We start from the raw sequence: 15617 nt of genomic DNA on the forward strand, positions 1-15617 counted from the left end.
CTTGCTGTGGCTCATTTGTCTGTTCCTGGAATTCTTGGGGTAGTATAAACCCCATCCAGACCATAAGAGAAAGGGTTTAATTCTGAAAGAGATGGAAAAACATCCTCCTCTTCATAAGATAATTTTTCAATTGTGTGTATACTTTATGGTTTCTCCTCCGTGCTAAACTGAATGAACACTGTGGTACTGTGGTAAGACTTGATGAAGAATGCTGTTAAACAACCTCCATTGGACCAGATGGTCCCCAACTACTAAGAACTATCTGGCCAAAAAAAATGTCAGTACCAAGGTTGAAAAACCTGGACTAGATAAATTGAAAATGATGGACTATTTAGAAAGAATGGAGGACAAGGGAAAGGAGCATTAATTATGTTTTCAGTCAAGTATTAAGCAATGAGTAAAAAAGGACAATGTAAATTGTATCTAAAGAACATTGTGTAAATTATCTCTCTCTCTCTCTCTCTCTCTCTCTCTCTCTCTCTCTCTCTCTCTCTCTCTCTCTCTCTCTCTCTCTCTCTCTGTGTGTGTGTGTGTGTGTGTGTGTGATTTTTGAGATGGTGTCTCATTGTTTCATTGCCAGGCTGAATTCATGGGCCGAAGTGATCCTCCTACCTAAGCCTCTTAAGTAATTGGACTATGGGATGCTCTATACATCTGGCTCTTATTTTTATTTCTTAAGTAACTGAACTGAGAAAGTGAATAAATGCAGTACTTTTAATTGGTACTAGTTGAATATCTCTTTTTCAAACTGCTTGGGATGAAGCATTCAGATTCAGAGCATTTTGGATTTGGGATTTTCCAATTTGGGGTGCTCAACCTGTACTAGTATTGTTGAAACAGGCAGTTTATTAAACCTGTAGGAAAAAGCTTCATAACTTAGGGACCATGTCAGTTATTTCCTACCTACTGAGTCAGAATGTTTAATAAGACAGCAGGAGTACTTCCTCAACTCACCTGTGTTAATGTACTAGTGAATTCCTGACTTCTGAATTCAGTCATTTATAATCACATGAAATCATATTTTCTAGTAATATTAGGTGCATATATTTGTGGTCACTTTTTCAAAAAGTTGTTTTAGGTTGGCAATTGATTTAAAATTAAATAGTTTCAGATTACATTTCAGTGATTGATACCTTTCAAAATTTAGCATGCTCCTGTCGCTTGATGTAATTAAGATAAAGACTAATTTCCCCCTTTCTTTTGATGGGTTTTTATTCATGGAGACATTATTTCTGATTTGGAGTTTTGAATTTTGATCTTTTTGATATTTTAATCATTCCATAACACATTTTATTAAAACCTGCTGTGGCCTATTTTTATTTAGGTTGTAGTCAGAACATTTTTTATTTAGAGTATAAATTTAATGAGAAGATAATTTGGTCTGTGTCTGGAACCAGTAAAGCCTTATTCTCTATGTAAATGCCAGTTGTTCTCACCTTATGGTCATTATTGAGTACATTGTAATTGTATAAATGCAGTGTATTCTAAGTTTTTTGAAATTATCAGGGCAAGCCTCTGTATTTAACCACAATTACGAGTCCAACTTGTGATTTGGCGCCACCTGGTGATGGCAAGTTGTCCATTTGACTAAGACCATGTTTGTATTTCATGGCCCCAGAATATCACTGGTAGTGATACCAGAAATGTCTTCCAGGTGGTTTGTGTTTGTTTCATATGTTTAAATGGGATAATCTAGCTGGCAGAACTCTTGGGACTCAAGGACCCACCCATTATCTTCCTCTTTTTGAGACAACTTTGTCTACCCCCAAAATATAAGTAATCTCTATTGTGCTCCTTCTGAGGAACAGACTGAGCAGAGAACAGAAATCAAGAGCAGTACTCCAGATTCACTCTGTTGTGGGATTTTTTTGTATTTACCATTTAGAGTTTAACTACAATTATAGCAACAGGTTAGAAAAGGAATGATGTTTCTTAAGGAAAAATTTCTAGATACTGTCCTTTGAACTATACTTTTAAAAAGAATATCTATTTGGGGACACACAAAAAAGTAGATTTTAAGGAAATATATATGTGCATGGAGAACAAGGTAATGTATGTGAAACCACTTAAAATATTGCTTGGTACATAGGAGATAATTAGCTGTTGATTCCTTTTCATAATAAAAGAACTTTGACAATATATTTTCTCTCTCAAGAGGCTCTTTAAAAGTTTTTCTCCTATCTTTAAAATCAAACAAAAACAATAAAAACTGTCTACAACTCTACTTCACCTCTTAACTATTGTACTACCTCCACCCTTATAACCAAACTCTTTATAAGAATTTTCTGCTTTATTTCTTCACTTCCGTTTACTTTTCAGACCTCTCTACTATGGCTTCTGCTTTCATCTCTACACAGAAACAGTTCTCACAATATTTACCTCCTTGTTAATAAATCCAGCAAACCATTTTCAGTTTTCATCCTGGCTGTTCAGTAAGATTTAATCAGTCTTTGAAACCACCTTTTGAAATACTTTCTTCTCTTGGCCCCTAAGATGCTTATTCTTAGTATTAATCTGTGTTATGACTATTCCTTCTTAATTTTATCTGTTTTCAACTTCTTGTCATTTAAAATTCCACTAGGCTGTCTTAGGTCATCCATTTATTCAGATTTTGAAGAGATACTGGTTTTAACCTTAATAGTAACAATGATAAAACTTAGATTTTTAAAAAAATATTATGACTTGTTTTTATAAACATGACTTTGTATACATTATAACACACTGTCAATAATTGTAGAAAAATATGAAGATGACAGAAAAAAATATTGCTCCGAATCTCACCACCAAAAAATAAGCAGTGTTAAAATTTGGTGAGCATTTTTCATACATTCTTTCAAAAATAATAATTATAGCTCACATCCATTGAGCTTTCATATGTTAGAACTGTTTTAAAATGCTTTAAATTCCTATACCTTCACAAGATAGAGTTATAGTTATCCCACAGATGAAGCAGAGAGAAAGGAAATAACTTGCCTCAGGTCATAACAGGTAGTAAGTGGTGGAGGCGAATTCAAATGAAGAGAGTTTGGAATTTGGGAAAGGTAAGGAAAGTCAGACTGTATCTGAAGGGGCCAAAAAGTGGTCCCTTCTCTCTGTGAAATTCTTAATTCACTTTGACTGTAATATTACCCAAGAAAGAAGTTAGTCAAGTAGTGAGATCACATTTAGTTTTCAACATTTGGCTCTTAAGTACAAGCTATTTGTTCAATGATGTGTTTTAATACAAACTCATCAATTTTGGGCAGTTTTATTAACATTTTGTTTTACTAATTTAGTATATGAAAATGATGATCAGCTCCTGTGGGACCCTGAGTACTTACCAGAAGATAAAGTGATTGTATTTCTTAAGGATGCATCTAGAAGAACAGGTGATGAGAAAGGTGTAGAAGCAATTCCTGAAGGATCTCACATAAAAGACAATGAGCAGGTACATGAATAAGAAACAACTTCAGAATTTTTCTCAAATAAATTAACTGTACACATTTATAAATATAAATGTTTTCCATTTGATTGTTGTTATGTCCATCAAAACTCCTATAATGTTATTAACAGGGAATCTGAAGTTATAATCAGGGTAAGATTTACTACCATACTTTCTTCATTGGAATGATTTAAGCTCCAATATAAAAAAAAAAACTCATGATGTTTTATTTTGCCTATATATACTTTTTGTTATACTTTTTAAAGTACCTTTGGCTCTCCCTGAGAATCTGTGGATATTATCAAGCTGGGATACTCATCTGAGATAATTTATGTACGTGGTAAAACTGGCACCTTAATATAACAGCATATTTCTTGATCTTTTTTATCATTGTTTTTTCCTCTGATTTGTTTATAATAAGAATTTCAGAAAGCCACAAAGAAGGAATTATGACTTTATATAAAATGAAATACAGACATTTTAAATTTCTAAATTCCTAGAATTCTATGGTTACCAAATTAAGAGTATTTATATATACTCTACCTATTTAGAATATCAAAATTGACTTCATGTTCATTTTTCCTTGGTGCTATGTTGTATTCACTAAAACTATTCAGAAAAGATACAGGTATAACTACTGAATTCTAGTAAAGTCTTTAAAAAATTGTTGCCTTGAACTAAATTGTTCATAATCTGAATCATACATGGAAGTCTTATTATTCTAGGCATTATATGAATTGGTTAAATGTAATTTTGATACAGAAGAAGCATTGAGAAGATTAAGATTTAATGTAAAAGCAGCTAGAGGTAAGCGTAAATGTTAATTTTTTACTTGTTTTAATAATATGGCAGAAATTTAAAAATTTAGCTGTTGAGTTTATCTAAATATATCCTAAGCTTAATAATACTGATTTTTCTGAATTTAATAAATATTTGCACAATACAAGCGTTATATAAGGCCTTCTGGGAAATGGGATTAAGTCAGTCTCTTTTTTATGGGGGGAAGTCCATTTAAGTGAAAAATATAAATGTATATAATGCTTTATAATTTCAGAATATGTTTATAAATATTTTATTATTTAGTCTTGGTAATAATCCCTGTGAGCTAAATAATAACAAATGTTACCCTGACTTTAAAATTGTAAGACTTAGATCGCTGAACTAAAAGTAACTTGATTGAGGCAGAAATAACTCATAAGTAATGATTCTATAACTAAAATTCATATTTTTTCCTTTTTTACTGTAACCCCCACTTTACCTAAGAGTACTGTTTACATGTAGTTGAGTAACAAGTGAGAGATAGCTTATTTATTCAACAAATATTCGAGGGCCTTCTGAGTTCTGAGGGCATAATTATAAACAAAGTCTCTGCCTTCATGGTACCTAGCAACCTAGAGAGAGTAATAGTTATAATGAGTTCTTCCAGGGAGAACTCAGTGGTAGAGCACTTGGCTGGCATGTGTAAGACACTAGGTTCAATTCTCAGCACCACATGAAAATAAATGAATAAAATTAACAGTATTGTGTTCATCTACAACTTAAAAAAATCTGTTGTAGTTGGACTTAACCTTAGTTGAGGAGAAAGTGAGGGTTTTAGAGGAAGCTTCTAGAACAAAATGATATTTTTGCTGGGATGTGTAAGAATTATCTAGGTGAAAGAGGATGAATGAGGTCGGATGCACAAAGTAATCCTTTTAAGAGTTTGAAGTAAGAAATAACTTAGCAAATATCAGCAATTAAAAGTGGCTAATATATTTGAATTATGAAGAATTAAGGAGAAAGTGGCCGAAGTGAAGGCTGGAGAGATAGAGACCAAATCATTAAAAATTTTATTAAATCAGTTTTTGTTACTTTATCTTTTCTAATAAGCTAAGAATAAAGTACTTCCCTCATTTTTTTAATCAGAAAGTTACATTTATATTTGCAGTTTTGTTTGTTGTATGCAACATTTGGAACAATATGACTTAATGGTTTTCCCCCCTGATTTTGTCAGAGGAATTATCTGTTTGGACAGAGGAAGAATGTAGAAATTTTGAGCAAGGGCTGAAGGCCTATGGAAAAGATTTTCATTTGATTCAGGCTAATAAAGTAAGTAATGATAAATGTTCTCCCTTTTACAGAAAGAAAGTTTAACCCAAATCATTTTACTCTCTTAAGTTGCTATATTTTCTTATGTTAAAGTTTTTGTAATGAATATTATAATCTTTTGGCTTATAACTGTTGAAGTATGCTTGCCTGAACTTCCTGACATAAATTTGCCAGGTGACTATTTTCAGTGCATATTATTACAAGTATTTGAGAATTGAACTCAGGTATGTTAATCAACTTGTGGTTGTGGTATTTGTGTATACTGCAATTACTTATAGTTGTTTTCTGACAAGGTGTGTCTGTCTGTGTGTCTGTCTCCCTCCCTCCCTCTCTCTCTCTCTCTCTCTCTCTCTCTCTCTCTCTCTCTCTCTCTCTCTCTCTCTCTCTCTCACTGGGAATTGATCTCAGGGCCTCACACAAGTGCTTTGCCCCTGAGCCACATCCCCAACTCTTGTGACAAGATGTTTTAAGGAGGGTCTTTAAAATAATGTTGAAATTTTGAAGCACTTTTAACATGACATTCTTGACAATTAAAATATTTGTCACATTTGCATAATTCCTGAGTGGTTTAAAATCACATTAAGATTTAATGTTTCAAAGGAATCTATTTAATAGATTGACTTTATTATAAATTATCATCATCATAAACTCATAATTTTATTTAACGTGATTATCATTCTGCAATGATAGTATGAATCATATAGTATATCTCCCCAAAGAACTTCATAATTACTTGCAAATTTGTTTTGAGTTTTAATTATTACAGCTTAATTCAGGTATGATTTTCAATAATACCTACCAAGTGATAGTATAGGAAAATGAGTTGTTCCCACAAAACTGAAGACTCAAAATTTAAAATAGGAAATTAGTCTTTCAGCTTGTGAGCATCATATTACTTTTAGTGAATTCAAGAAGCTTAGCTATACATATTTCCTTAAGAATAGCTTGTGTGTTTTATATGATAACTTGTGTAGGACTGTGTTTTAAGTGCCTGGGCTTATGGCTGAAGTTCTCAAATAGTCTTTTTCCTCTTTTTATAAGCTTCTTATAATCAGATAATGTCCAATTGATTTGACATTAGTTCATGTTCATTAAATAAAAGAAAGTGACTTACAGATCCTTTGAGTTTTTCTTAATTTTGATATACATTAATTAGTTCATTCTCAATTATGTTATGTTTTGGTAATTAGCATCAGACATAAATAATAAAAGAGAAATTTTGAGTTTTAAGATTTAGGATAACGATAGATAAACTTGGTGTCAAAAGTGTATGACCCTAATGTGTCAGATCATCTGATAATCTCAAATATAATTAGCACTCTATGCTAATGATTGACTCTTTGTTTCTGATTTTTTTTAATCTATTACTTCATTGTTGAAAGGGACATTTTTGATCAGATTTTTCTAGAATTTTTGATTGAATTCAAATATTACTATACAAACCATGCTAGATTCCTTGTAGAGGGCATCCCTGAAATGGTAACTGATATAATTAGCAGAAGCACCAACCCCTACCTATATATCTTTTTTTTTTTTTTTTTTTTTTAAAGGAGTAAGAACTTACTAGGTGGCTTGAAACTATGAGCCCAAAAGGTTTTAATATTGTCTTATCAAGAATAAGACCTTGATTTCTTTTTTTTTTTATTTTATTGTAAACAAATGGGATACATGTTGCCTCTCTGTTTGTACATGGCGCAAAGGCATACCATTTGTGTAATCATAAATCCACATACAGTAATGTTGTTTGATTCATTCTGTTATTTTTCCCCTTCCCCCCACCCCTCCCACCCTTGATTTCTTTATAAAACATTTGAGAAGATGATCTTTTAATGTGTAGAAGTCATCTGACTTATATCCTAGTTGCTCCAGTGAACAAAAGGAGAACAATAATTCCCTGAGGAAGAATAATGATTTGTTGAAAATATCAGAAATTTATTTTCACAGTTGGAATTAAAATTCAGATCTGAATCATAAGACCTATTATAAAGTATTATTTCATTGAAGTTTTTTGACTTGGCTTAAATTTGTCTGAGAAATAAGATTCAGAGACAAAAATCAAGAAGAGGATGATTTTTTAAAGTCCTCGCATCACTTTCAATCTCAGAGAAAAATGATTCAAAGTTGTACAGGTAAGCAGAGGAAGAAAAATATATATTGGTTAAGGAAGGGATCAACAGGAAGGATAAGGAAGGTAAATCAGTGCCATAGGATATCTGCTTCAAGTCCAGAAATTTTATGGGTTAAAGTACAATTATCATCCATCCTCAATACTAATTTGGATAACCCTTTTCTCCTTTTAACTCCCAGTATTTTATTTGTGCACATCAACTTTAACAGCTCTCCAAGCAAAATAGTGAAAAAGGGGTTTTTGTGAGCATCATTTGTTAATCCCCATGGGTCTTAAACATTATGTGAGGGGAGCCATTCATTTGCACACATAGCTACAGCACAGTAAGGCATAGGAGTAACTTAGTAAACAAAGCATAAGCATAATTATGATCACTTTTATCGCACTGTGACATATCCTCCTCAGACTTTGTAGAAAGTAAATTATATTAGCCTGGGTTGTTGTTGGGACTAGTATGAGAATCTTCTGAAAGAGTTTAAAGTTTAGGTGCTCTGTGAGAAGAAGTATTTTCAAACTGTTTGTACTATTTGTTTTTCACCTAAATGCCAATTCCAGAAATTTTCAATAGAAGAGCATTTACTTTCTAGTAAATATTTAGGATGGTAGCCTTTTAAAAAGTAGAATATTAAATATCTGAAGACCAATTAATTACCAAAGTGTTAATTCTCTTACTGGAAGCTTAGAAAGAAGCTTTCAACACAGTTGCTGCAGTGTTGTATTTCATACATAATATTATAGATCAGTTAAAGTAAGTTTATTTTCAAACTTCAAATGTTTTTCATAAAATAACTATTAAGAAGTAGATGAGAGCCAGGCGCCATGGTGCATGCCTGTAATCCCAGTGACTTGGGAGGCTGAGACAGCAGGATCTTGAGTTCAAAGCCAGCTTCAGCAGTGAAGAGGCTCTAAGCAACTTAGTGAGACCCTGTCTCTAAATAAAATACAAAAAATAGGGCTGGGGATGTGGTTTGAGTACCCCTCAGTTCAATCCCTGTTACCCCCAACCCACCCCAAAAAAAAGAAGTACGTGATTCTTAAAAACAAGTTTGTCTCTTTTAGGTACGAACAAGATCAGTTGGTGAATGTGTAGCATTCTATTATATGTGGAAAAAATCGGAACGTTATGATTTCTTTGCTCAGCAAACACGATTTGGAAAAAAGAAATATAATCTTCATCCTGGTGTAACGTGAGTTAATTTTTTTCTTTACAGAAAAATATTTTTTCTAACTTTTCTAGGATTTTATTAAAAGTATAATGGTTTTTAGATTTTTAATTTTGTAATAGAATTACATTAGTTTATATTTTTGCCTTCATAGGACATTTAGACTTTTCAATGTCTTACAAAAGATTGTAAGCCACACCTCATATTATTCAAAGTAACAAACCTATCATTAAAGCGTAGAGTGTATATTTTTATTATATACCCCTGAGAAGAAATAGAACTGTGAAAAAATGTGTTAAATTCTATTCTATTCAGTATATGCATATACAATTTTGATCCCTGATAATTCATTGAGAGCATTGGAAATAGGAAAGAAGAAAGACCATTTGTTTTCTAAAACTAGGGTGATATGACTAGTAGAGGCCCTTTAAAGAGGAAGGAAAATTAATATTTTTCCTTGTCCAATCAATTTTGATCCCAAGAACCAAAACGAGATTTGAATATGATGTTGTAAAAAGGAAAAAGCAAAGGAATATAATAAATCAGGTCAAATTGCATCTTCTTTTTTGCTACTATTTAACAGAAGAAAGAAAATGCACAGTGACTTCCTTTTTCCTAGCTGTGCTGAATCTTCATCAGAAGTAATATTTAATGATCAGTAATCCAACTCTAGCTTTCTCCCAATAACACAGATATGGGTTGTTGTATCCAGTCTGTGCAAAATGTTTTTTTAAACCTAATGCAGTTCTCATGCATCAAATTCTTTTAGCCTCATTCAGTCTGGTTTTGGAATAAAGCAGTCTACCACCACTTCTGGTAATTTGTTACTTGTTACATAAAGCACAAAGAGTATTGAACTTTTTTAAATTTTTTTTTAAATTTTAGATGGACACAATACCTTTATTTTATTTATTTATTTTTTTATGTAGCGCTGAGGATCGAACCCATTGCCTCACACATGCTAGGCAAGTGCTCTACCACTGAGCCACAACCTCAGCCTGAGTAAAGAACTCTTTGTCCCACATGAATTGTTCTAAAATGTCAATGGATTGTTAAGGCAGAATTAACTGTATATGATAACTGCCCTTGATTATTCCCTAATGTTTACAGAAAAAAAATAATGCAAAGCTATGAATTGATTTCATCAATATGCATCAGTAAATGTATTCTTAGTTAAGACTGGCAAAATAATTGCTTTTCAAAGATATGTATGTTATGTATATTTGATTATGCTTTTCAAACTCCTAGGCTTTCTTGGTCACATTAATTTATACTATATGTCTCTCTTGGTCACTTCCGTGGAGGATCCAGTGTTCTAAAGCCCAAAAGTCTAAAAAGGAATAAATGAGTTTGATTGGTTCTTGGAAATCATGAGACAATGGACTGTGTACCTCCTCCCTTGTTATTCAAAGCTGATGATTGCTAGGGTGGAATTTCATGTAGAGCAGCATTCCAAATTTTATCTAACTACTTAGTGTTATTGAAATTATAATTTTTATAGGTTATTCATTGATAGTATACAAGCATTATGCTATGGGACTAAATATATCTCTCCAGTAGGCAGAGTATATCTTAAAATAGTCTCAGTTTTCAACTATTCTGTAGGGAAAAATAATAGTAACATCTTTCATTTTTTTCACCCATTTCAGAAATAATGTTCACACATGAACTACAGTCAATCTGTCATCATCAGCAGTAAGAACATAAGAGTTGTCATTCTGGGTCAGACTCATGGTTCATCCAGTTTTCTCTTTGAGAAAGCATCACGAAGGGAAGTGTTGTGGGCTGGCTTAGTTGGTCCTCTGTGATGTCAAGCTCAACAGGTTAGGTAGGGATGTACCACCAAACATTCTAGTTTCTGTAATAATCTTTCCATAGTTTATGAAAACTTTTGAAGATACTTATATCCGTAAACTTGAATCCTCTTAAGGTTAAGTATTCTGGGATGGAATAAGCATAGTAACCCATATCTTCTATTTTCTCAGACTGTAAGCGTTAACAGTGGTCCCTTGATGAAATGGTATGATGTGAACAAATGTATTTTTTTCCCTTAGGCAAGATTACCATGGTTTTATAGGCATCAGTTATAACTCCTCTGGGTCTTTTATGTTTTTTAAAATTGAAAGAACCATGATTTTTTTTTAACTGCTATTCATCCTTTTTAGCTGTATAGTCTTCCATAAGAAGCAGTAACCAAACTGTACATGATTTTTCAGATAGGGAGAAATTGTTTTTTTGGTTTTTTTTTTTTTTTGTAAACATGGAGAAAATTTTCTGGCTTGCTTCCATTTTCTATTAAAAGTTGCATTTTAAATGTTGTAGTAAAATGCTTAGAGGGAAAAATTTGTGTGAATTTTTCTTAACCATAGTAAGATCAAAATCCATAGTTCAGAACACATTACCTAAAAGTTTATTTTTCCAGTAAATTTTTACCTTCCATTTGTAAGCATGTTTGCTACTTTTCTACCTACCTACATAGTTTTTTAAAGATCCAGCCAGCCACATGAAAATTGGAAATTTCATTCATCTTTAGAAAAATGACAGTGTTCTTTGTATCATTGCCATATTCAGAAATTTAAAATAATTTGACATGTAACAACTCTAGCTTCCTTTTGCCTTTTAACACCCTCCGTTATTCATACTCATTAAACTATATTTATTTTCACCCTTTCCTCATCATTTATCTTGTTCTCTTAGCCTTAGCTTCAAAATTCCTTTGGTATTCATCAAACTCATGTCTATTTCCTTGTACTTCAAATTACTTGTCATTGTTCTGTAATTATAAAGAGTAGCAGAGAGCTGAAAGAGGACTTAAAAACCATTGAGTTTTAATTCTAGTCTCCACTATATATAGATGAGGAAAATAATGTCTACGATATTAAATTGATTCAGTCAGTCATATATGTTTCTGTGATATGCATTAGCTTTGTATCTTAGACTATTTGAAATCATCTTAAGATTGAGTACTAAATTCCTCATATCCTTATATCCTCATAACCCAGGTGACAGTGGTGATAAATATAGTAAGTTTATAACATAATTAAGAGTATATTATAGATTCTTTCCACAGAATTTCAGCGAAGTCCTAAGAGGTTTAACTATTTCCTTATTCACATTCTTAACCTTATTGCAAAGTTTCGAGAGATTCATTTTACTCTTATTTCAAAGAAATTTTAAAATAAATATGTATTTATTAAATTTATTGGTGTAGTGGTAAACAAAATAAGACTAAAGCTCCTGCCCTTGGAGGATTATATTTTAGTACAGGAATCAGCAAATATCTTCTTTATGTAAAGAGATAAATAATAAATATTTTAGGCTCTGCAGATCCTAAGGTCTCTGTCACAACTACCCAACTCTGTTGTCATTGCAGGAAGACAGTCATAGACACTAATACGTGTGGCTGCATACCAGTAAAACTTTACAAAAATAGATGGCTAGCCCACAGTACATAGTTTGCTGACCTTTGTAGTTTACAAAACATTGTCATACATACCAAATAGAACAAACATGTGATAGATGGGATGGGTATAACTAATCTGCATTTTGTAGGTAAAGACACTGACCCTCAAAAAGAGCCAAGTATGTAACCCAGATCTTCTCACCCTAGCCCAATGTCATTATGACTAACACAGGGAAGAATTGAGCTCACCTTAATAGATACTGACAGGATAAAATCTACAGATAAGTCTGAGAACTTAGTTTATTATAGCTCAGATCTATAATAGAAGGTATTTAGAAGAGATTTTTAGAGATGGACAGTCTTCTTCATTGTGCCCCAGTTTATCTTCCTTCTGCTTTTTAGGAGCTTTAAAAGTCCAACATTTGTTCAGAACTTACTTTGTTTTCTTGATAACAACATCCCAGTCTCTTCACTTGCAGATCCTTCAGTTTTAGTTGGGCCACTCTGAACACTTGCCTACAAATTTAAGTTTTTAAACTTCCATGGGTCTTTAAAATTTGCTAGTTAAAGCCTTTATACATTTTCCCTACAAACATGTAACCAAAGGGAACTTTCCATTTGAATGTTTAGCTCCTGGTGCAGGAGGCACTAGATTGAATGGAAGTGAAAATTAGGATGTTTTTGTTAATGAAGACTTGAAAATTTAACCTCAACTAATTTTAATTTTAAATCTTTTTTATTATAAGAAAATAATTGTATTATTATTTACCTTAATTTTAAGGGACTACATGGATCGGCTTTTGGATGAAAGTGAAAGTGCTGCATCAAGTCGAGCACCATCCCCTCCCCCAACTGCCTCAAACAGCAGCAATAGCCAGTCTGAGAAAGAAGATGGCACTATAAGCAATAGTAATCAAAATGGTAAGTAACTCATTAAACATTTCTATTTCTTCATGGTGAGGGATACTGTCTTTTGGTACATACCTCAGGAAACTCAGTTTGGGGGACTGAGGTTGTATGTAGCTCAGTAGTAGAGTGCTTGCCTTGTACATGTGAGGCACTGGGTTCAATCCTCAGCACTACATCAAAATAAATAAAATAAAGGTATTGTGTCCATTTACAACTAAAAAAAGTATTTTAAAAGAAGGATCTGATCACCTTCAAAAAAAAAAAAAAGAAACTTAGTTTGGGTTTATCAGACTTCTAAAACAGAAAATGAAAATTTTAAGTAAAATATGAAACATACATAATGTCAGCATACATATTTTAAAAGTCACAGAATACATAGTAATTGGAAAGAATTTCCATTAATATTCCTAAAAAGCAAATATTAAAGCATACTACCAACAGTGACCATTTCTTTTTAAGAAATTTGTTTACAGTAGCATCTCTCCTTATCTAGGTGGGATGATGCCTGGATATAAGTATTGGTGTTAACTTTTAGACCAGAGTTCCAGGCATTTCACAATTATAATGAAATACTTTGAGCGCTTTTGTCACTACAGCACTTAGCTGAAAGCATATAAAGAAAAAAAAGTGGGTAATAAGGGCACTGCTTTGAATATTTAAGCATAATATTGATAGCATAATAACCTTGATGATTTCCTTCAGTATCTCATGATACATTAATCCCTTTGTTTAAGTGCATTTTTGAGCTAAGAAAAATAGAATATTTTATTTTAAACAGAATGTAATACTTGAGGCTTATTCTTTATGCTGAATATTTTTCACGTAATTAAACTTAGTAATTATCTCTAGTGGTAGGTCCTGTGTTTACTTCCTATCACCAAAATTTGAATTCCATTTTGCCATGAACTCTAATGATCTATCACTTTACTTTTATTAGGATAATTATGCTTTTACTTTTCTTAACCTGTTGTGGAGGAATTTTTATTTACTTTTAGCACTTTTAAGTGTATATTTGGACACTACAGCATTACTTTTTAAAAAACAGATTATTTAAATCTTCTGAGATAAATACAGTGTGTGATCTTTTAAAGCACAAAACCCATAGATTTCATTAAGAATACAAAAGTTACGATATCTTGATTTTATATGTCAGTAGAAAATTTAAGTTTCTATAATAAAAACCATTGGTTTTGTTTTTACATGGATTTGTAAAGTCAACCCTTTTGCTAAATCTAGAAAGTTTATGCATATCTCTTCAGTTCAGTTTATTTAGGCTACTGGATCCAATGCCTCTTTTTTTTTCTTTTTTTTTTTTTTTTGGTACAAGAGATTGAACCCAGGGTCATTTAACCACTGAGCCACATTCCCGACCCCCACTCCTTTTTTTTTTTAAATGGCATTAATCCACTCATGAGGATGGATCCCCTCAGTCTAATTTCCTTTTTTTAGTATTTTTAATTTGTTCTAATTAATTATATATGATAGTAGAATACATTTTGACACATTGTACACAAATGGAGCATAACTTCTCATTCCTCTGGCCATACATGGTCCAGAGTCACACTGGTCCTATATTCATACAGTGTAGGGTAATAATGGTTGTCTAATGGCACTGTCCTTCCTATCCCCACCGTCAGACCCCTCCCCTCACTCCCTTCTGCACAATCCAAAGTTCCTTCATTCTTCCCTATTCCCCTGCCCCATTATGGTTCAGCATCTGCTTAACAGAAAATATTCGACCTTTGGTTTTTTGGGATGCTGTAGTGTCCAAACATACACTTAAAAGTGCTATATCACTTAGCATGATATTCTTTTGATATTCTCAAGTTCCATCCATTTACCTGCAAATTCGATAATTTCATTCTTCTTTAAGGCTGAGTAATGTTCCATTGTGCATATGTACCACATTTTCTTTATCTGTCCTATTGAAGGGCATCTAGGTTGGTTCCATAGTTTAGCTGTTATTAATTGAGCTGCTATAAATACTGATGTGGCTACATCACTGTAATATGCTGATTTTAAATCCTGTGGGTATAACCTGAGAAGTGGGATAGCTGGGTCACATGGTGATTCCATTCCAGGTTTTCTGAGGAATCTCCATACTTCTTTCCATAGTGGTTGCACCAATTTGCAGTCCCACCAGCAATGTATGAGTGTACCTTTTCTCCCACATCCTAGTCAACACTTATTATTGCTTGTATTCTTGGTAATTGCCATTCTGACTAGAGTGAGATGAAATCTTAGAGTGGTTTCCTTTTTGTTGTGGTGGTGGTGGTTTTTTGTTCGTTTATTTTGTTTTGTGGTTTTTGTTGTTTTGTTGTTTTGTTTTGCTGGGAATTGACCCAGGGCCTTGTACATGTGAGGCAAGCACTTAAAAGTAGTTTTGTTTTCCTTTAATTGCTAGAGATGATGAACATTTTTTCATGTTTGTTGATTGTATTTCTTCTTCTGTGAAGTGTCTGTTCAATTCCTTAGACCATTTAATAATAGGGTAACTTGTTTTAT

At 32.7% G+C, this 15617-nt stretch overlaps 1 protein-coding gene across 7 annotated transcripts in view; it reads left to right on the forward strand.

The window, feature by feature from the left end:
- MIER1 (MIER1 transcriptional regulator) overlaps window positions 1–15617 on the forward strand; it is a 59321-nt gene that overhangs the window by 38295 nt on the left and 5409 nt on the right. For all 7 annotated transcript variants that reach the window (XM_079134149.1, XM_079134150.1, XM_079134145.1 and 4 more), the window contains 5 exons: window positions 3276–3427; window positions 4147–4228; window positions 5415–5509; window positions 8697–8824; window positions 12985–13124. In XM_079134149.1, the coding sequence (XP_078990275.1) occupies window positions 3276–3427; window positions 4147–4228; window positions 5415–5509; window positions 8697–8824; window positions 12985–13124 (597 nt within the window). The remainder of the gene's footprint in view (window positions 1–3275; window positions 3428–4146; window positions 4229–5414; window positions 5510–8696; window positions 8825–12984; window positions 13125–15617) is intronic.

This window comes from Sciurus vulgaris, assembly GCF_902686455.1.
Source record: "Sciurus vulgaris genome assembly, chromosome: 1".
In the NCBI taxonomy this organism is placed as follows: domain Eukaryota; kingdom Metazoa; phylum Chordata; class Mammalia; order Rodentia; family Sciuridae; genus Sciurus; species Sciurus vulgaris.